The following is a 22,694-nucleotide window of genomic DNA, read 5'->3' on the forward strand; positions in this document are numbered from 1 at the left end:
TTAATGTTTCCATAAATTCAGCATTTTAATGGACAGCATTAAGGAAGTAATCATCTGATGTCTTGTCACACTTACAATAAAGTGAATGATTTTAAGAGTCTCAGAAGAGACGTAATAAACCCTGAGACACCAGGTGGATGAGAAGATACCTTTTTCCTGGACCAACCTCTTCTGGTGGAAGGGAACAGATTAAGTTGGTGCCGGATAAGATATCACCTTCTCTAACTTATGTGTCTCATATCCTAGGATCATCACAGCTACATTACAAACAGTAATAAACCCTTTAACAAAAATATTTTTAAAACAATCTTTGTAAAAGTAGAAAACTAATTCAGAGGTAACTTTACATAAATCAGCCATTTGCAATAATCCAGAGCAGGCATTTTAGTTATGGTTCCACTATAGTTTTGTTCCAGTTTCACAAAAGTAAATTAAACAATAATATTTTAAAATGGTAACGTGTTTTATTTCTCTTGTATCATAAAAAGACTATAAACAAATTATTAAATTTTCCCCATTTATCTCCAGGATAGTACACTTAAAAAGTTTAAAAATTTTCCAGCATGAACTTACTATTTTATTGTGTTCCCAAAATTAGTTCAACAATAACTGAATTTCATAATAAATTCATTCTTAACCAGAGTTCCTGGATATCAGCCAACTGCTGAAATTGCTTTTCCCCAGTGCTAAATTTAAAGAGGTTCATTTATGCATTACATTCTATCAGCTTTCATTAAGAACTGTGTAAACACCACCAATGGTCATATCCATTTTTATATCCTACAATTCTGTATCTCAAATTACCAGTTTTAGGCTTCTTCAGGAAAAAGCAGTACATTAGACAATACCAATATGGTCATGACAGTTCAGATACAGTAGAGTTCAGACAAACTTATAAACCAAGGCAACGATAAAAAAAAAAAGAGTGTTCCTGTATCAAGAATCTTTTAACAATATGTTGAAGGTTCAAATTAAAATGTTTACAACAAATTTCAGCCTTATAGATCTAGTAATATGAACTAGAAGTAACCGTGTATTACAGGATTTTCACTGGAAAATGTTTGAAATGTGTCGTATTTAGTATTAAGTTTGAAATGGTGTAAAATGTTCAATTAACTTGTAAGGGAAGTACACAAAATGTAAGTCCTCTAAACCTGGATTTTTCATGACAGAATTACAAGGAAGTGACTTCTATCAGAACAATATTTATTATAAAGTTTTACACAAGCAGCCACGTACAGACAGTTCTCAAAGCCTCTTTTTGCCATAGCTTTAGACTGGGTAAAAATGGTTAAATATACTAAGGACTGGTCCTGCATGATTCTGAGCACTCCTGCAAGATGCTGCAAATCCTCAACTCCTGCAGTCTTCAAACAGGAGTTGAGTGTGCTCAGTTCCTTGCAAGATTGAATCCAAAAAGTTTGTTGGATTAATGCAATAAGAGCCACTATGATACACAGACTATTTAACAGCAGTTTTTAACATAGGGATGGGGGCAGCAGCAAATCTTCCTACTCATTCACAGGGTCCTTATGCCATTCACTTAAATTTGGCCTGGTCATTCTTCTTTCATGACAAATGGGAGGGTAAAGCCAAATTTGAGCAAGTGGCATTATGGCCATATGACTGAGCAACACTGTGACCTGACACACAGGATTGCAGCCACACAAATTTGACTTGACCACGCCTCCATCTTAACATAGTGTCATCTGGGTCAAATTTGAGTAAGTGGTGTTGTGACCTGACATACAGGGTTGCAGTGTCCACTAGCATTCTTCAGTGCTGACACTGAGAAATACTGCCCTGAAAACTTTGTGGGTATTAAGGTTTATGCTTTAAAGGGTTCCCTATTCTATGCACAATTATTCCGTTGATCTTGTGGTCTTAAAGTAGCATCTCCTCTATTAGAATCAATATATTAATAGCTCTAGTTCCGTCTTGATTATACTGGAAAATTCTGTTTTTAAAACAAGGCTTCAAGTATTTAAAAAAAACAAAACAAAAAAAAAAAAACACCACACACACCACACTTTAGGGGCCCCTAGCTCAGGAGAAGTTGAGAACTCCGCAGTCTATCATCTCCCTTTCCTGTTTTATCAGGACTCAAGATCACCACCCTTCAGTTATATATTTATATCACAGTTATATATGTATATCATATTTCAGATCACTGGACTGTTTGTAATATTTCATTGTAGTTTCATAAAGCTACATTGAAAGCTACCTGAAAACAATGTTACAAAAAAATTGCTATTGATACTTCATAAAATTTGATAGTAAGCTAATCAACTTGAGTACTAGCTAAGAAGTAGTATTTGAGCAAAGTGAGACACTGTAATTGTTAATTTAAAAAGGGAAAACGTTTAAATGCTTGTGAAAGGGAATTGGACTGATAGTACTAGAATAAAAAAACCAAACTCGTTACTAAATGGATCCAAGAACATTCCTACACTGCCCAAACAATGAACCTCAACTCTGTTCTGCAGACACATCTAGAAACATAGCATAACTTTGAGTTTACACGAGCCTTCAATCCTTCAGCTCTTTGCTGTGACTGCCAAACAAGAGGGCCTGATATTTGACAACAGCACTGAACTACTAAGAGAGGTTCTGAGACCAACAACTTCTTTGGCTGAGATCCTTATCATAGCTGGCAAACAACAACTTTTGAACACTGCAACCCAGAAACTGATTCAGATTAATGAGCTAGATGTGCACATGGTCAAGGATCATTCTGCTCCCTACATGTGCTGTGGAAAAGTCTATTTATTGGTGCAATAAAACATCTAGTGACTAAGAGAAAAATTAACCATTTACATTATGCAAAGTTTCTACATAAAAGTACCTAGCATGTGCATCACTTAACTTACTACTCAATATTTAAATGAGTAGCAAGTTATCACCACGTCAAATGAAATCTGTGCACATCTAGATCTTAATAAAATATAGCTACCATTTATGATCTCTGGTGTTATATTTTTCCCCTTCAAAATAGCAATTTACTCCTCTTTATGAGAGAAAAAAGGATCATTTAGCAATCTGTCACTCAAATGTATAACTGCAGCATTTCCAATTAAAGCATGAGTACAGCACAAGATATTCCTTCATTTAATAGACCAGCCATTGCAAGTAGTAATGTACTGACTTTATGTAAAATACATTTCAAATACATTACTTCGTTTTACTATTGATGCTGCTTTCAGTTTTACTTTTAAATTGCAAAGTTGCTCTGATGATTTAGTTACTTCAATTACAAAATATTTTAGTAATAAGAATCACCTTGGCACAGACACATACAATAATACAGAATTGCAAAAGGAGCGGCAGCTGTAAAATGTCTGCACTTAGTTGTATATATTCTGCAGTTCATAATTTTTTGTATGCAGACAAAAAATAAAAATGATATTCAAATCATAAGAGGTTTTTGTTCATGGCTGAAAACTGACAATTGCTGTCACGTTGTTAAAGCCTTGTATGACCTGTTTACACCTACCCAGCAGACAGCAATGGTTTGATTTTTAATTTTGTACTATAAGGAATTAGATATTAACCTACCTTTAAAAGGTAAGTTTAATATTCAGTTGAAGTAATGATCTGTGACATACATTGAACAAAATACACAAGTGTTTTTTCACTGGATATGCAGCATGTTGTGAATCCCTAAGGCACTCAAGAAGCTTATTCATTTGATAATGAATGCAGCACATACAACTCAATTAGAAAGTACCTACCTGTTTCTGAGTTTTTGAAGGAATTATTGAGATAATGCCACGTGTTATTTGGTACAGTTAAAAAAAATATTCCTTGATGGGTTAATTGCCTAATGTAATAAGCAATTTTATCATCACCACACATGAGGGATGTGGTAGTGCACTCTGTTAACCCTCATGGTTACATGCAAGGCTCTCCCCACCCCGCCGTCTCTGTATCAGAGGTGTGGCAGGGCAGGTGGGAGCTGGTGCCCACAGGAGCCGGCTTTTCAGCAGCAGTGCAGAGATGGGCGGGGGGAGTGTCTCTGTTTAAAAGCCAGCTACCCACAAGCACTAGCTCCAGCTTGCTCCCGTCCCCCCCACCTGTGTTAGAGGTAGCAGCGTGGGAGGGGAAGGGGCTCAGCAGGAGCCATCTTAAAAGCCAGCTCCCTTCGGGTGCCAGCTCCCATGGAGCTTCTGCCCTCTCCCATGTGTAAACATTAAAATTTCAGAGGGTACACGTTTACAAAAGACATGGTTTTTAACTTCCCTACCACATACTACATCTTTCAAGATCACCCAATGTCTTTTGTTCACCCTTCTCTTTGGACTGTACATACATGTTTAGGACTTCTCACTCATTTCCTAATCTGTATGTTCCAATTCTCACATAATACAAGAACTACACAGCCAGTCACTTCTCTCCTTCACAAATGCAAACAGAACCCAATAAGGATTATGCCAGCTTTTATTATTTTGAAGCTTAGCTTTTAACACGACAAAAGCTTCACACTCGATCTGATCCTTCGACACTCATGGCTTACCAAGGACATTGTTCAACACTTGTACCATGAATCCCACCTCATACTAGTTTTACTGCAAAAAGTATTTCATAAAGTGAATCAACATAGTGCCCTTAAATGAGACAATAAATTAAAAAGCATGACTTTCAATTTATAAAAAAATACGTTTCTTATAAATCTTTAAAGTTTATAAGAGCCAGAAAATACATTTAAAATAGGCTTTTAAACACAGTTTCATCCATTGAAGTGTGATTATGGTCAGGAAAGTGTTAAGAAATGACATATGTGTCCTACATTTATTCTTCCTCAATCAGTGTTATTTATATATGCTTAGTTTATAAGTTAAATTGATACTTTTTTAATGACAGCACTCCCAAGGTCAACTTGCTAATTGATCAAGCCAAACAGTTTCTGCTTAAACTTTGTCTAAAAGAGAACACAGAATTTAGATGAAAATGCTGATTGAGATATTTTATATATGGAACAGTTTGCTCTTCTATAGCTACTGCACTGCAATTTAAGTGTTATTTGTCTAAACAGATAAAAGCAGCTATGAGTCTCAAGGTATTGGACAGGACATAGATCTGTAGTACAAATATGCCATTTTTGAGAATTACTTTTCTGACCTTAACTAGATTTTCACACAGGGCAAATGGTATTGCATACACAAATGCCACTTTCAGTGGCCTTAGTTTTTCCAGCCATTTGGCATTTTAAAAATATGTCTACTCCTGTTTATTGAGTATGAAATGTCTCTGCACTAAAACTAAGCTCTAACAACCCCCCTAGTCCAATCTAGTATTTAAATTACATCAGTTGGTCCTCTTGCACTTCCATGAAGATGGTCTTTCATCCTGCAGCTTTTTAAATTTTGGCCCAAGAAGGAACCACCAGATAAATCCCAGAGCAACGCATATTATGGATTCAACATAATAACCATCCAGCGTCGTAACACAAGAGCCACCAAGTTTTGTACAGAGCTGTGAGAGAAGCAAAAATAATTAAACAATTGAAATACACAGTATTTCTTTACAGTATTTCTTTACAGTGAGAATAAAGTGCTTAGCATTTATATACAGAAAGGACTTCAGCTGTTATCTAACTATATTTTATATAAGCACACCTTTTAGATTCCCAGTTGGGAAAAAAAAGGCAGGCTTTCCTGGTTTATTGTAAAGCTAATCAAATAGGCTTTCACACTTCCTAACAAAAAAGCAAAAAATCCAACCAAACAAAAATCCCCAAAACTATGTAGAAAGCAAACAGACAGCACTATGGAGTTATAAGTGAGATGTTATCCCACATGGTTGCCTTTTCCCTTTGGAATGTGAAAGGCTAACTGGTTAACATTAGCCCACTACCCCTTTAATTAACTGGTTGCACATTACATTTAATCAGATAAACCAATTGAACAGGACTTTACATACCTATTTTCCCCTTCCATATCCTCCTCCCAACCCTCCCAAGAAAAATTGGATGGGATCACCACAGGGAGACTAATCATGCTCATTCCCTCCTATTGGATGGTCAACAACCCTGCAGAATTTATGAACTAATATCTCACCTCCAGTGTTCCGTCTAATTTTTCCCACCAGTGAGCGGAATGAATTTTCTTATGTGCGCCAATGTAGAGAATGCATGCAGCACATCACCTTCATATTGGCACACAGAACTCTAATGTGGTGGGGACTCAGGCCTGGGGTACAGGAATGTCAATGTGGGGGCTCTGGTTGGGGATGCAAGGTTTGATGAGCAGGCTGCCCCCAAGGAGAGAGAACTATCCCCAGCTCTCCCACTGCAGCAACTTGGAGCCAGGTGAAAGACACCTCTATATGACCATGGCAGCTCCAGCAGGTACAGCCAGGGGAGAGATGCCTATCTCCTGGTTGGGAAAGGTCCAGATTTGTTTGGTACAGGCCACAGAAGGGCCATTTCCTCCCCAAGCAGTGGCAGCTTTGGGCTGGGTATCAAGGCTGGGGGAGAGGCACCTCTTCCCCTAACCCAAGCAAGGAGCTGCCATGGCCAGGAAGGAGAGTCAGGGAGAGGCAGTCCCCACCAGCCTGCATGGAGCTGCTGCTGATGGGCAGAGGTGGCACTCTGTACTTCGGCCCTAAGCCCCTTCATGTGTCTTGTTAAGCAACTGTGTGGCCTCCTGGTCATGCAGTTTAAAAGGAGCTTAATTCACCTAAGTGCTTTTGAAGATGAGAGCATATGGGTTTGGGGCATGGATGAGCAAATACTGGCCTGCAGACTGGATCCGGACCACCAAAATAAGCTCCTGGCAGGCTCCCACCCCTGCATTTATCAGCACGACCACAAGTACTGGTGATTTCAGCCCCCATTGGCCGTGGATTGCTGTTCCCAGCTAAAAGCAGTGTTCAGGTCTGTGCCACTTCCCTCAGCTCCCATTGGCTAGGAAGGGTTATCCATGGCCAATGGGGGCTGTGACTGCCAGTACCTATGGCCATGCAAGTAAATACAGTGGCAGTGGTCCACCAGGGGCTAACCCTGGCAAACTTTGTCATGTATTTGCCCACCCCTGATCTGGGGGAAATCAATTCAGTTCCCAAACCCTCTCCCACCAAAACCAACGTCTAGCTTGTGCACTGCATAAAGATGGAAAAATTGCAAACAGTATTCTGAAACCCACGAAAACTGTTCATGTTTCTATATTTCAGAAGCCTAGATTAATTTTTAAAAGTCAGGCCCATGCATTATATTATACTACAGGCCTCTCATATAGTCTGCAGCTACATACATTATGTATTCATTTTGTCTACAGCTATTGTAGGTCTAGCCATATATACTAATGGAGCACTTATTTCCTTCCATTTGCCCATTATGTGTTTATAGTGCAAATTCATCACAGTCACTATGCATTTAACAGGAATAAGAAAGTAGTACAAGTTTCTCTGAAGTAGTGCCTTGACCAGCACCACATGGACAGAGAAGCAATACAACTGGGGGAAAACCTGGAGAAAGACTGGAGAAGAAAGAGGCTCACTCACTTACTTCAGGGAGAAGGGCAAGAAGATGGGAGATCTAATTAGTAACAGAAGTGAAAAGAGGTATACTTAGGAAGCATAGATTTACCAGGACCGGAATCAAAATTTTTCCAGGATGGAGAGTTGCTCTGGTTCAAAGAAATCCTATTGTTTAGATCTAATATTTATATCCCTAGAATGCTTTGTAGGAGCACACTGGTTGCACAATCTGAACAGAATTCTAGTTTAGAGATGTAAGCAATTAGTCGACTATTTGATAAGCAAAAGCTTGTCGGATAGTCGACTAGTCCCTTGACTAGTCGCTTCTCTCCCCCTTCCTTTGCTGACAGAGGCAGCAAGGGAGGTGAGCTGCTGCTGGGGGAAGCTGGCTTAAAAGCCAGTTCCCCCCAGCACTGTCTCCACAGGAGACAGAGGCGGCAGGGAGCAGTGGGACCAGGCGCGAGATGGGAATGAGCTGATTCCTGGCTCACGCCCAGTCTCAGACACTGTGCCTCTTCTTTTTAAATGTATTAAGAGCCAACAGGGTCTGACACTTAAAAATCAGAAGCGCAGCAGCAATGGCGGATATAGGGCAGGGCGAGCAGGGCGGCTGTCCCAGGCCCCACGCTCAGGGGCGGACTGGCCTGCCGGGATACCGTGCTTTAAATTCCCCAGCACCACACGCTGCAGGAGTGCATGTGCAGCATGCTGAAACATCGCGCAACACAGGAGAGAGAGATGAGATGTGAGGTGAGAGGGGCCCCATGAAATTGTGCTGCCCTGGGCCCTGCAAAACCCTCATCTACCCCTGCAGAGCAGGGGGGACCCGGCCTGAGCTGGGATAGCTGATTCTTGGCTCTGGCTGGGTCCCCCAAGCCTCACTTTATCCTTTTAAATGTACTAAGAGCCGGTCATCTCTTAATACATTTAAGAAGCTAAAGCGCAGCAGGGGGGACCCAGCACGAGCCGGGACAACTGATTCCCAGCTTGCACCGGGTCCCCCATTGCTGCGCACCAGCCTTTTAACTGTATCAAGCGCGAATAGGTTTTAATACATTTAAAAGGCAGAGCCACAGTGAGGTTAGCTCCTCTGCTTACCATCAACTACTTGATTAAACTAAATTTAACATCCCTATTCTAGTTACATTCCCTATTCTAGTGCATTCTTTGGTGAAGTTTGAACTGTGAGGAAAAACAAAATAAAACAAAGGGTTTAACTAAAGCAAGTGCATTACAAGATGCCAGTTATTTCTTGCTTTAGCAAACCGTGAACTTGAAGCCCTCTTCCCCTCCTGCCAAGTTCTTAAGTTGGGCTTGTGCTGTTTTGCTCAATTCCATGTGCAGTACCACAGCATGTTTTATTCTACAAGAACATCCATAAGAGCATTTAAGAGAGTGGGACTTTAGCTAATTTCACTATACTAGAAGCAGCGAAACCACATGAAGAAGAAGAGATGACCGAAAAACCACTGAGGAGGAAAGAGTAAAACAATACACGGGGAGTGATGGAGAATTATCCTGCCGAAAAACAAAACAAAACAAAACAAAACTCTCCCCCCCCCCCCCCCCAAAGCATCTATTATTCCAAAATAAGGTGGTTTAAAAAGAAACCCAACAACTTTGTCCACCCAGGCTTGAGGATGAAACTACATCCTTTGTAGTTCTTCTGCTAATTCAATCCTATATCACATCCCTGAGAAATCAAATACTCCTTTCCCCACATACATCCCTACTGCCCCACTTCTTCCCTCCACTCCACCAATTAAAAGAAAGTAAAGATCCTGAAGATATGTATTTCCAACAAGAGCATAAAAAAATCCAACTTCATATTAATGGAAGTTTAATATAAAAAGCAACTGCACAGGAAACATTTTTAAGGCCTTCAAGTGTGGAGGACACAGTAAGAGATACCAAGTTACACCATTTAAACATCAGAATGGAGACCATCACATTTTCCAAACTTACTTCCGCAGCAGCTGTAGTTCCACAATTCTGTTCCTCTGCACCTACACATTCTTTCACTGTAAGTGGATCCACAAGCCAAAGAGCTACTGTAGCAGGCCAGTTTCCTCCCAAATTTGACACAGTGTTTAGAAGAGTCATATACGTTCCTCCAATCAGTGGATCACTAACTTTGGCATTGAAAGCCATTATAGCAACATACATGCTGTACAACGTAATCTGATGGGAAGAGGGGAAATAATAATTGAATCCATTTCTGTTAACTTTTTTTATCTGAAAACAAATTACTTGAAATATAGTAACATTTATTTTATATTATTGCAGTTCCTCCAGAGATCTGTGCAGTTAATCACTAAAAGTGGTCCGAGTTTGGCTACATTCAACAAAGGGAGAAAATCTTGCCATTTGCACTGGCTTATATAGATGGACCTAGCTTCAGATAGTTTGGAATTACTCAGATTAAATATGCTTCACTAAAAATAGGGTTGTCAGATTGTTTCAAGACACTTCACAAACACCGGTCCTGATTCAAAGCCCACTGAATCAACAGGCTTTGTATTAAACCCATTATACTATTCCTGACAGCCAATATAATATTTTATAAGCTCTTTAGGGAAGGAATTTCATACAAATTTTTGTGTACTTGTATAGAATTACATGAACATATTGAGAAGACTCAAAGGCAATTAGGGAGATTCAGCTAGCTCCCATAAAAAATGGGTTTCTTTAGCTCATTCAGAAAAATAATTTCTAGAGGAAAAAAAGCTCAGCTAGTGAATAAAAGTATGGCAGGAAATCTCTGATCACTACACTAAATCAAAAAGAAATCCTGTGAGCACGCTGACTAACAAAGTTATAGCACAGAGTTAAATAAATAGGACTAAAAATGGAATTAATTGAACAACAAACCCCACACAGTAGAACATATCCATCTCCCACTACAAGATCTCCAGTATAAGTAAGATGAGGAAAAAGCCAGATAGTTATCTTTTTACAAGAGAGTGAGTTATAAAGACTTTTTTTCTGCAGGGGATAGGAATGGACTATATTTATATATATTACAACAAAATGAAGCAACTTGTTACCTGATGTAAAGCGTAACTCAGCAATACCACAATATAGTAATAGATAGGAAATCCTCCTTCATGGTGCACATTAGGAGTCCACCAAACCAAAAAAGCAAATTCCAAGCCTATCAATAACCTGTAACAAAAAGTCAAAATTTAATTCCAGCTTCTGAATTCAAATGTGGGTGTGAATCAGTGCACATCTTACAAAATCTACTGCATTCGTGTGTGAGCAAAGATGCTTTTCAAAATGGTTAGCGATGTGAATAAGTTTCTGAATCATTATAATCAAAACTTAGAGTTGTTTTGATATTTCAAAGACAGACAGACACCAACTGTTTTTAATTCATTTGAATACTTAAGCAACAGAAGTTTTAAACATTTCATACTAAGGACTTGTCTTCATTACATAGTAGGGATGTAAGCTATCTTGTAACTGAATTGTCATGTAACCTCATGAAATTATAGCAGTTACTAGGGATGTAAGTGGCTAGTCAAGTGACTACTTGCTTCCTCCCCTGAGGCAGCAGTGGAGGAGGGTGGGAGGGAGAAACAGGAGCCAGTGCTGGAGGGAGCCAGTTTAAAAGCCTTTTGCCCCAGCACCATCTCCACAGTGTGTGAAGTGGAGAGGAGGCTGAGCCGCAGCTTGCACCGGCCCCATGAGCTACCCACACTGTGGCTTTGCACTTTACATGTAGTTAAAATGCATTTAAAATGCAGAGATGCAGCAGTCCTGAAGCAGGCATGAGCCGGGACAGAGCGCCTCCCCTTATCAACTAATTGTGTAGTTGATACAAATCGTATTGACTACACGATTAGCCAATTACCCGCTTCTTACATCCTTAGCGGTTACATGACTATTTGATAGTCCCCGGGGGGCGGGACCAGCAGCCAGTGCATTTTGGCCCCACTCCTGGGGAGCCCCTTCCCATCCCGTACCGCTCCTCTCGGATAGAGGCAGCAGCGCAGAGTAGCATACAGGAGCTGGTCTGTGAGGGGAGCCAGTTTAAAGACCAGCTCTCCTCCTGGACTGGCTGCCTGCCACCCTGTGCTGCCGCCTCTGAGACAGAGGCAACAGTGTGTGAGTAGCTTAGCCCATGTCCATGGGGAGGGGGTCTGAGCTTCCCACAGACAAGGGCTGCTGCGCAAAGCAGACTTTGCTTGCAGTGGGCCCAGGCTCACTGCAGACAGAGGCTGCTCCATATGATGCGGAATAGCCTCTGTCTGAAGGGAGTTTTGACCCCCCCCCCCCCCCCACGGACAAAGGCTGCTTTGCATCAGGCTCCCCTGCCCTTCCTCCTCTACCCCTGGGCTCTTGCTTCTGATAGAGGCAGTAGTGGGGATCGGGCGGAGGGGGGGGAAGGAATAACTATCTTTTAAGCTGGCTTCCCGCCCAGCACTGGCTCTTGCCTGCCCCCTCGCTGCCTCTGTAGGCAGGTCCGTGAGAGCAGATACACATGGGGAGCTGGTTTGAAAGCCGGGTCCCTGGGCATATCGGTTCCAGCCTGCCCTCTCACCCTCTGCACTGCTGCCTCATAAAGCAGCAGCCGCACTTTTCTGAGAACTCTTGGAAGGAGAACAGTTGTCACAAAATTGTGGTGGAAATCTCCAGAAATGGCTCTTTCCATTTTCAAATGCCCATTAGTTTCAGAAGTTTTCTTTTGGATGAAAACAGCTACAACTCAAAATTGAGTAAATTTTTTTTTTTTTTTTAAATTAGAACAAAAACTAAGACCCTTACCTAACTTATGTAAGAGCAAAATATATTTTTTTTTTTAAACTGCAGGAAAAAAGACTTTTGGATCTCTGTGTCCTGAAAAAAATGACTGAAATGTATATACAGCAAGCAATTTTTAATTTATGAATTTACTGAATTATGCAATATTGAGTTAGCTTTATAGATGAGGTTTTGTGCTGTTGCATTATTGTGGAAGTGCACTTGTTTGATTCTGCTGCAATTATGGAAGTGCACAGTGAAATCAGTAGAATCTAATTCCCTTTTTCTAAAATCTAAACTATATTCAAGACTAGACTGCAGTGTGACAATTTTAGACATTGAGACACAAAATGCAAATATGTTTCTCATCCTTGATGCCCCTATATTGCATAAAAAGGCGTATTACCACTTCCCTTATTCTCACAACTGAACCCAGTGAAGAATATGGGACTATTAGAGCATGAGTATATCAAATAGGATTCAGCAGATGAAATATTTTGGATTGCTAGTTATGAGCCAGATTTTGACACCCTTAAATTGAGAAGTACTTTGCTATACAAATGCTCCCACTAACTTTAGTGGGAAACTTATTGCAGAGCAAGGTACTACTCTAGTAAAGGTGGAAGACTATCACCTGGTATTGTCACATGTATATGCTGCTTAAAGTAAAAAGAAGCACAATTGTGCTCTCAAGTACACATGCCCAAAAGTAGTTGGCTTCCACAGAAATTTCACAGACATTATGGAGGGAAAAATTGGGCCATGTAAATGAAATGTAGGCAAGTTTACTAAGAGACTCTTAAACTTAAGTATTTCTTTATGTCTGTATATTTGCAAAGTACAACCTTAACATCATATAATTTTTATTTAATACATTCAAAGATTTTTATGTCTATAAAATATATATATTTTTACCTAAAAGGCATGGCTTTGTAAAATATATTCAGTGGCTGTGGACCTGCAGTGTATTTGCTGATGATCAGAGGCAGTATTATCTGTAAAGGTACCATTGGAACAGCTAATAGAGCTAAGTGTTCTTTAGGTACTCCTTCTTCCACCAATTTAAGTCCTGTTACTGCATCAGCTGCCGAGAAGCCAACCTGAAATGTAAGTTATAAAGAGACTAAAAATCTGAACGCCAATGACAAACTTAGCTATACCGAAATTAAATTTCTTTATATATTAATATGGAATAGTTTGTAGTTAAATTTAAACTACAATTTGCTTTTTTCCTAACGTTTACTCCCAAATATAGGTCCAATCCTGCTGCAAATTCTGCATGGGAGAATTCCTTCCTGCGCTTGCATATAGTTCATTGTAGTATCAAGACCATACTGAGAAAGTAAAAAGTAGCAACAAATCTCACTGTCATACAAATGCTGCAGGTATGAAGAATGAAGAATCAATATAAAATTACCACATTTTACCCAGGGTTGCACGGGTCTTTAACCCAATTAATGTTTGTTTTTAGGAAAGTAACAAATGAAAAATGTCCATGCTTCATTTGAATTGCTCTGGGGTGGGACTGGGGATGAGGAGTTCAGTATGCAGGCTGCTGTGGGAGGCACGGACAACCTCAGCCATCTCTCACCGCAGCAGATTGGGCCCAGGTGAGAAGTACCTCTTCATGACTGCTCAGCTCCACTGGGCACAACCAGGGGAGAGAATTTATGTCCCCCAGTTGGGACAAGTCCAATTTCATCTGTCCCCAGACAGAGTGAGGAATTCAGCAAACTGTATACTTTCTCCTTGCTCCCTGACAAATGGGAACAGTCAGCAATGTTCCCATATAAATTGGGAGGTGGCAGGGGAAAAGGAGAAAGCTTCAACCCCACCCCGCAAAGGGCACCTGGGGGTAGGAGGCACAGGGTTGGGGCAGTCTCAACTGGAGGTGGATGCTCCCACCATGATTCTGTCCCTTTTCTGTATGTGAAACAATCCTGTTCCGGGCACATCCTAGCACAAACAAACCCTTATCTTGCTTTAAATTATGATGAGAGCCATATACCAAATTTGGTGGTACTAGCTCTTGTGGTTTAGGAAGAGTTCTAGAACAGATAGACATACTGACAGACAGACTCACAAACTCTAAAATATATAGTAGATGGAAACCTACATTGGAAAATTTTGTTTGCTATAGAAATTAAATCTACAGTGCCACAGAATCCCAAAGACCCTGCAAATACCTATATATTCTCCAAATTGGATTTCACAAAGACAAATTATAGAAAACATGTAGCCTTGATACACGGAGGTACAATCAGATGTACACACACACACACACACACACACACACACACACCCCCCCCCTCAAAGAAAACCTGTTGTAACTATTTTTTTTTAAAGTATTTTACATATTTTAAACAATGTACCTAATCCTTATCAAAACATTAACAGGAGGATTAGATGCAAGTTTTTGTACAAACACATTATATAATTCATAATTATAATAATTATGCACCCTTTAGTTAAAATGCAATGTGAAAACAGTGAAACAAAAAATCACTTTTCTGCTATGATAGATGAATATAGTTTATAAACATGCCCTACATACTATCAATTACTATTACATATATTTACTCACTTTTGCTGTTAAAATCAGGATACAGAAAGTAAGAACTGCCGGCATTTTGATTATTGACAAAAGCAGTTTGTATGTATCAGTGATGCCTTTTGTTTCTTCTTTTGATGGTGCTACTTCCTTGTTTTCCTTTTTCAAGAGGGCAACTAAAGTGGTAGTTACCAAGAAGACAGCTCCCCAGAAAAATAGGAAATCTGAAATTAAATTACCTCATCAGAATTCAAATATATATACCGCTGTCTACATTTTATTAATTAATGCTCAGTATGGTAAAATGTATTTATTCTTCAAGAATATTCATTAGTGGTGGGCAACCTGCAGCTGTGAGATAAGTTTGTTTATAGTGACTGCCTGCAGGCAGGGCCTCTCAAAGCTCCCAGTGACCACTGTTCACCAATCCAGGCCAATGAGACCCGCAGGAAGCCTGTTTCTAAGGCTTTGTCTACACAGCAGTGTTATTTTGGAATTACTGATGTTATTTCAAAATAACAGAGCGTGTCTACACTGCAAGCCATTATTTTGAAATAATGGCAAGCTGGAGGACTTTTTACTCTGACTCATGGTAACCCTCATTTTACAAGGAGTAAGGTAAGTTGAAGGAAGAGTGTTCTTCGTTCAACTTCCTGCTGTGTAGACAGCACCAAAAGCTGAATTAAGCTATTTTAACTTCAGCTACATAATTGACGTAGCTCAAGTTGCGTAGCTCAATTTATTATTTGCCCTGCTGTGTCGATCTGCCCTAAGAGAGTACATACATGAATTACACTTAGAGACAGTATTCCATGATAAAAAGTTCAGTGAACATACTGAGGCGATTAAGCAGTTATTACTCTAATCACCCTTATGAATCCTATTCTATAGTCATTAAAATAATGCCCAACAAATAAATGATTTTAAAGGTTCTTTGCTAGTGCTAATACTTAAGACATTATTATACTTAACTGGAGGTAATCAATGAAAAAAGTGTTATTTCTAAATCTAAATTATAGTGTAAATTTTATATCTCAATGTTAAATTGCCCCAGCTCAAATGACCAACTGTATTAAGGTAATATTCCTATCCTCCCCTCCCCCCATCATCCAGTTTAGCACAAGGACACGTTGAACAGGTTAGGTTATTTTCTTAATGAATGTTTACATAATAGTTCAGATCCCTTTTGTAAATAATACTGTTCACGTAAACTGATGTTACCTGAACATTTCAGGTATGCGGACCACATTTGAACCTTCTTAGTAAAGCAGGAACACACACACTTTTCTGGCAACTCTCAGTAGGAGAACAGTTGTCACAAAATCGTGGTGAAAGGAGCAAGAAAGTGTCAGAACTAGGGATGTAATAGTGCAGTCAATTAACCGATAAGCAAATGCTTATAGGTTAATGCTATAGACTACACACATTTCCCTACCCACACTCCAGCAGTAAATTTTTTATCAGGCTGGCCAACATGCTAGTTCAACCCTGGCTTGCAACAGGTCTGGGATCTACTACCACTGCAGCTCTGCATTTAAAGTGTATTAGAAGCCAGGTGGGCAGGCAGCCCAGTTCAGTTCCGGCTCACACCAGGTCTGGGAGCTCACACCCCCCAAAACAGGGGCTGCTGCCACTCCGCACTGCTGACTCTATATCAGAGATAGCAGCATAGGGTGACAGGCAGCCAGTCCGTGAGGAGGCGGCTGTGACCTGGGGCAATGGACTGGAGTGCAGGGAGTTGGATTGTGACCTAGGACAGGGAATTGAGGTACAGAAGAGGGTGCAGGGATTGGGGTGCAAGGTTTTGAGTTGTGAGCTAGGGCAGGAGGAGACTGAACTGGGGCAGGGGATTGGGGTGCCGGATCTGAAAGGCGATACAGGTGCAAGAAGGGGGCAGAGTATGTGGAGTAGTGGGCAGGAGTGGGGGAGCAGAGATTTGGGGAAGGGAGGGACTCGTGTGCCAGAGACAGGCTCTGACCACAAGACTTAGCAGCCCAGCAGTTTCTCAGGCAGGCAGACAAGGACCCTAGGCTGCAGCCATGTGCTTTGTGAATAACTATGAGCCCCAGAGGGGAGGGGGCATGGTGCTTAATGACTGCCTGTTATTCAAACAAGTAGCTTCCATTGGCCAGTTTCTGGTCAGAAACTGGCCAATGGGATTGTACTGGGGGCAGGAATAGCATTTGAAGCCTTTTCCCCTCCCCTCCGGGCTCAAGAGTTTTTAAAGAAAAAATGCCCCACAGCCATGTTTCTCAGCAGTGTGCAGATGGGGCAAGGCAAACAGGGAACCTGCCTGGGGCTCCCCGCAGCATCTGTGGGCTGTATCTGTAGGCTTGGCAGGGCAGATGCAGCCTGCATTTTTCCCACACCAGATTTAAACAGACACCACAAGCCTCTGTTAACTCTAAAATGGGAAGCCCACCCCTAGAGGGAAGAGGAGGGAGTTCAGTTACTTTAATCTCCAACTCGAATAGCCAACCAATGTTAAAAGTTTAGTTGACTACTGACCATAGCCACCAGTAGAGACCCAGAAACATTCCCTGTTCTGATTCTCTTAGCTATCCAAGTCCCATGGAACATTTAGTTGCCAATGCTCACAACATATATGACACACCTTGGCATGGTGTGGTGGGCCCAGCAACAGGCTGGTTAAACATATAGTTTAATCAGTTAACATTTAAAATGGGATACATCCCTAACATGAAACAGAGCCTATTGACCGGACAGTGTGTTTTTGTTTTCAGGTTTTGTTTTGTTTTTAAATATTGTTATTTATATTTTTACTAATAAGGCTTGGAAGATTCTTAACACTAGGGATGTAAATGATTAACTGGTTCAACAGTAAGCACTTACCGGTTACACTTAAGAATAGCTCCCTATACCTCCCCCAGGCAGAGGACTACTCCAGCCTCGCAGCCAGAGCAATCCCTGTCCGTGCAGGGACCTGATCGGCTGTCCCCTCTACCCCCCTGCAGGTTAAATGCCAGCCCTACTCCCAGGGAGACTTTGCTGCTGGCTCTGCAGTATAAAGCTTAACTAATATAAAGCTTTATATTGCAGGGCCTGCAGCACGGATAACTGCTAGGATTTTTAGTGGTTGTATGGCTACATTTTTAAATGCCTTTTTACACCCCCTACTTAGCACATCTACTCCTAAGGATTTGTATTTTTGGGTCTACCATAAATGAATAACAGTGTTCCTATAAATGTAATAATATTTATAAGCATAGGGGGAAAAACTACAAGAAAAAATGTGTTTGTCTAGAAAAGGATCAGCTCAAAATAACCTTTAAATTATGTTGATCTAAATAGAGTGAATCTTGAAAGTTCAAAAATAGTGCTGATTTGACAGCTCTGAAAACTGAAATACCTCTATACTTATGAAAGCACAGGTAATGACAATTCAAAGTCTCTACCCAACATTCTGCTAGCATGCCTTAACCCTGAATGAGAAGGATGTCCTCTAAGTTTAAGGAGTAGTGACCTTCCTCCAGTGTTCCTTCTAAGATTTTCCATCCATGAGCAGAATGAGTTTTGTTTTGCGCACCAATATTGAGGTCATGTGCGCTTGTTCGGATGTATGTCACTGTGGTACCCAAATTATTAACAAATACCATATATATTTTTTAAAATGTTATGGAAGAAAGAATACTAAAACAAGGGACAGGTATAGATAGATAGGATAGTCCAGCCCCCAAAATATGCTAGCACTTGTTATTCATTAAAATGAGCTAATTTTGATATTTATTTCTCTGCCTCCTCTTTAATAAAGAACACTGTAAACTTTCCTGTGCTTTTTTGTTTTGCTCATGTTGACAATTTAGCAGAGCTCAGGGGTTATTCATTTTTAATTTGACTATAAATGGTCATGGAGCAAAATCAGTTCCCAGAATCCAAGATTGAAAGATGTTTTGAATCTGTTACTGGATAACATTCCCAAGAGAGTTGCATTGAGAGAGATGACAAGTTCTCTCTGTCTAGCATCATTAAAAGTTACCCGCGTGCCAATAAATTAATTGAGCCACTGTATCTCTAATTTAAATGAAAATTGTGGCAATGGGTTAACTGCACTCATGGGAACCAACTTGCTGGACTCCTAAGCAAGGTGGAGGAGTGGGGGTGCAAGCAGAAGGGATGGGACAGCCAGCCCTCAGTGTTGCCCAGATTGCACCATGCGGCACTCTAGTAGTGATTTACAGAGCCTGGGTTTCCAGCCGTCACTACTGCCACAATAATAGCAGCAGTGGCTGGGAGCCCCAGACCTTTTGAATTACTTGGCCCAGGGCACTTGTCTCCTTTGTCCCCCACCCCGTCAGCAGGTGAACTTGTACATTAATAGGAATAATCTGAAAAGGACTCAAGATAATTTTTTTTAACTAACTCCATGGCAAGTCAATTTGGTTTATGCTCCCACATTTTTATGTGCTTTTAAAAATTCCCCCTTCAAATGTTCCATCCAAGTGTGGACCTCTGGAGTGAACCAGATGAGTTTCAGAGAGGAATCAAATCAATGAACAATAAAAGTGATGCCATGTCAGTGTCTGACTAAAATCATTTTACTATAATAATTCCCATTGTTAATTGCCTTTCCTCTTATTTCCAGTTCAATTTCATGGAGTTTTGAAGTAAAAGACCAATCAAGCCAGATTCTGCTATAAAAGAGAATAAATAAATAACACAAGTAATATTCAAATTAAATAAAGTAATGACCAAGTAAAATGACAAGCATGATACAAAACAATGACTGACACAATATCAAACAGAAAGGAAGAAACAGAAAAAAAACCCTAAAAGAAAAGAATCTGGAGGAAAACTTTGCTTTCATTTACAGGACAGACTTCAATGCAGGAGTCTGTGCAATTCCAAAGGGCCTGAATTAGACCTCAGATGAACACATTAGTTGACCCGTCTGGGCACAAAAGAATTCCTTTCTAGAAGATCACCTCTCATCATCACCACTCATATACTCCCCCCTCCCGTCCGTCTATACACAAATTACAGATTACAGATCAAGTTCTATTGACAATTCCCCCACCTTTGAGATAAGTCTAAAGTATATGAATGAGTCCTAGTCCTACAAATCCAAAGCATGGAAACATATTTACTACAGCTGGAGGAGCCGCCTGCCACCCACCACAGGGCTCTTTCAGCCCACCATGCAGTTCCTTCAGATCCAGAACCAGGAGCAGCCATCAGCAGCCCCAGCCCCAGCAACATTGCTCTAGCTCTGACCCTGACCCCAGCTAGGGCCTCCAGAACTGCTGCTGCCATCTGCAACACAGCTCCAGTTCTAGCCCTGGCTAGGGCTACCAGAGCAGCCACCAACCATCACACAGCGAGGGCCAGAGCAATACAGTGACTGCCCTGCTGCTCCTGGAGTGGGGCAGCTGCCTGCGATTTGGCCCCATCCCAGAGCTGCCACTGTGCAGCTCTGCTTAGGAGGTGGGTGGGTCTCAAATTCTTGGTGTGCACCACACTAGGCGCGCATCTTAAAGGGAACACTGCCTTTCTCTCAGCCTCTTTACACAGACTGCCAATTGCACTCGCTTATTCACTGAAACCTAAATTAAGACTCCGTAGATCAAACAACTTTCAGTTAATTTTCAAACTGGATAACATTTAACCCTTTAAAAAGAGAGACCAAAGGCTCCAAAATCCATTACTACCACTATTATGACTTGAATTTCAATACTGTATAGATGATACCTGAAAGCGTAACAATTCCTTTGGGTTGAGGTTGAAGCCGCAAATATTTGTTACAGAAGGAAGCAGATTCCAGGGCCAAGAACAACACATTTCCCAAGAAATAACCTGCTGTTTGGCCAACAGAGTTACATGTGGAAGCATAGCCCACATTCTCCCGGGACAACATAGTCAGTGCCCAGCCATCCACTGCAATGTCCTGTGTGGCAGCCAGGAACTCAAACAAAAAAAAAGTCACAGTGAGGGCCACCACATCAGGACTCTTGCCCTCCACATCTCCTAACAAGAAGTCTACCTGCGTGGACAAGTACATCATAAAAAAACCCAAGATGTATTGAGTGGGCACAAGCCAGGACTTGCGACGGCCAAAGCTCTTAAAGTAGACTGCATCCACCAATGGGGCCCAGAGCAGCTTGAGACTGAAAGGCCAAAAGACAAAGCTGAAAAAAGCCTGGTCCGTATAGCTGACATTCTTGCTCTGCAAGATGAGTGGGATGCTGCCTGCCAGCCCCAGCGGGATTCCCTGTAGCACATATAGAAAAAGGAGGAGCAGGATACTACCCAGTTCTGCCCGATATCCTCGGGGTACCACGCAGGATGGTGAGTTAAGTTCCTGGAGCAATGCCTCTGTGTCTTCGTCTCCTAGTCTCTCAGTGTGATTATCCATGTCTACAGTTGGTGGTGGGGGCTTGATCTCCATGTCCATGGAGTGGTGGTAGCCGCCAGGCCGGCGCTGCCGGCTGCTGTCCTTGTAAGAGATGGTTGGACTCATGTCGCACACAAAGTCCAGGATTGTTTGGGATGTGAGGTCCACTGGTCCCCAGCAATCTTACAGTGGCGAAGTGCAGCTCCTGCCACTGCCGGTCACTCAGGACGCAAGTTCCTGGCTCTGCCAACTGCGGAGCAGCGCGGGAGGGAGCTATGCCAGTTCAAGGGAGGGCTCTGCTCAGCTTTCCTTACCGCAGAGCAGGGGGCTCATTGCCCTCTACTCGCCAGGCTCGGGGGGGGTCAAGTCTCGACCCACTGGGGCAGCTCTTCTGCGGCGGAAAAGGAGAAGAAAGCCTGGCTCTTTCCTTTGCCGGGAAGCGTGCGGAAGGGGCCGCGCTCCGCCGGGGGGCGGCGATCAGCGTGAACCGCGCGGGGGGGGGGCTCCTCCTTTCTCCTAACGCGGGATCTTCGCGGAGAAGTCGCGCCGCTTCCTGCCCACCCAGCGTCTCCCCGGTGCTGTCTCTGTACTTCAGCGAAGTACTTCCGGCTCCGCCGCCCGGCTGGGTCCGTCCTGTAATAGCTCCCCCGGAAATACTCGCCAGCACAACGCGTGCTCGGAGGAGAGGGGAGCGGAAATCCCACGGCTGCAGCCCTGGCAGGCGTGGTTGCACCCTATTGGTGGGAAGGCGGGTGACGCGCAGGTAAAAGGCGGGCACTCTGTTGAATTGCTTTCTGCCCCCTGGCCCGGAGCAGCGCCCCCTGTGGCCGCCGGCTGGAGCTCCTCCCCGCTGGCCTCTAGGAATCGACTGCAGCTCTGCAGCGTGTCCACTCAGCTTCCGGCTTTAGCACAGGCTGCTCGCTTCCCCCCAGCTTCCCATTCTGGGATTCGCACCCTTCTCCCTCCCCCTCTCCAGATGGACTGCAGGCCTCCTTAATCCAACCTGCCTTGGGGCTTCCCCCCAACACTGCCTGCAGCTGCCCCATCCAAGGCCATTTTCTGCCCTGTTTTCTTCAGCATTGTGCAGACCTCACCCGTGAGGACTCTCTTTTTTTATGGTCCATCTTGGGTATTGCTGAGGGTTGCCAACAGGGCCAGCCTTAGGGAAAAGACACTGAAGGCAGGGGCCCCTGTGGACATGGCACTCCTTTTCCCCTTCACCCCAAACCCTGCATTTCCCTCCACCTGCACCCCAACTCCAGCCCTGCGCTGCCAGCGTGCCCTGACACATTGCCCCCCTTAGTATTCTTCATTCCCTTATGCCCAGCAACCCTCATGCCCAGTAGCCCCTCCCCCACAGCTCTTCCCCCTCTCCCCAATCCCTATTCCCAGGGCCATTCCATCCACCACAGCTCTCTCCCCTCAGCCCAGCACCCCTGTCACAGCCCCTTCACAAGTGCCTAGCCCCCATATTCCTAATGGAATTCAGCACCAAAAATTAAAAATTTTGTGCACCATTTTTTATAATTCTGCAAATTGTATTTGTCAATAAATAAATGAGGGAGACTCCAG

The 22,694-nt window shown here is 42.3% G+C and overlaps 1 protein-coding gene and 1 long non-coding RNA gene across 3 annotated transcripts in view; one reads left to right on the forward strand and one right to left on the reverse strand.

Moving 5' to 3' along the window:
* SLC33A1 (solute carrier family 33 member 1) lies at window positions 1–21,804 on the reverse strand. Its single transcript, XM_006123477.4, has 6 exons — window positions 20,480–21,804; window positions 14,807–14,997; window positions 13,138–13,322; window positions 10,524–10,641; window positions 9,442–9,657; window positions 1–5,472 (listed from the first exon to the last, which is right to left on the reverse strand). Exons 1-6 carry the CDS (start codon window positions 21,246–21,248, stop codon window positions 5,305–5,307), a joined length of 1,647 nt encoding a protein of 548 aa, XP_006123539.2. The 5' UTR covers window positions 21,249–21,804; the 3' UTR covers window positions 1–5,304.
* LOC142830780 (uncharacterized) overlaps window positions 21,764–22,694 on the forward strand; it is a 25,630-nt gene continuing 24,699 nt past the window's right edge. For both annotated transcript variants that reach the window (XR_012906254.1, XR_012906253.1), the window contains exon 1: window positions 21,764–21,885. This is a non-coding gene — a long non-coding RNA (uncharacterized LOC142830780). The remainder of the gene's footprint in view (window positions 21,886–22,694) is intronic.

Source organism: Pelodiscus sinensis, chromosome 10 (assembly GCF_049634645.1).
Source record: "Pelodiscus sinensis isolate JC-2024 chromosome 10, ASM4963464v1, whole genome shotgun sequence".
Classification (NCBI taxonomy): domain Eukaryota; kingdom Metazoa; phylum Chordata; order Testudines; family Trionychidae; genus Pelodiscus; species Pelodiscus sinensis.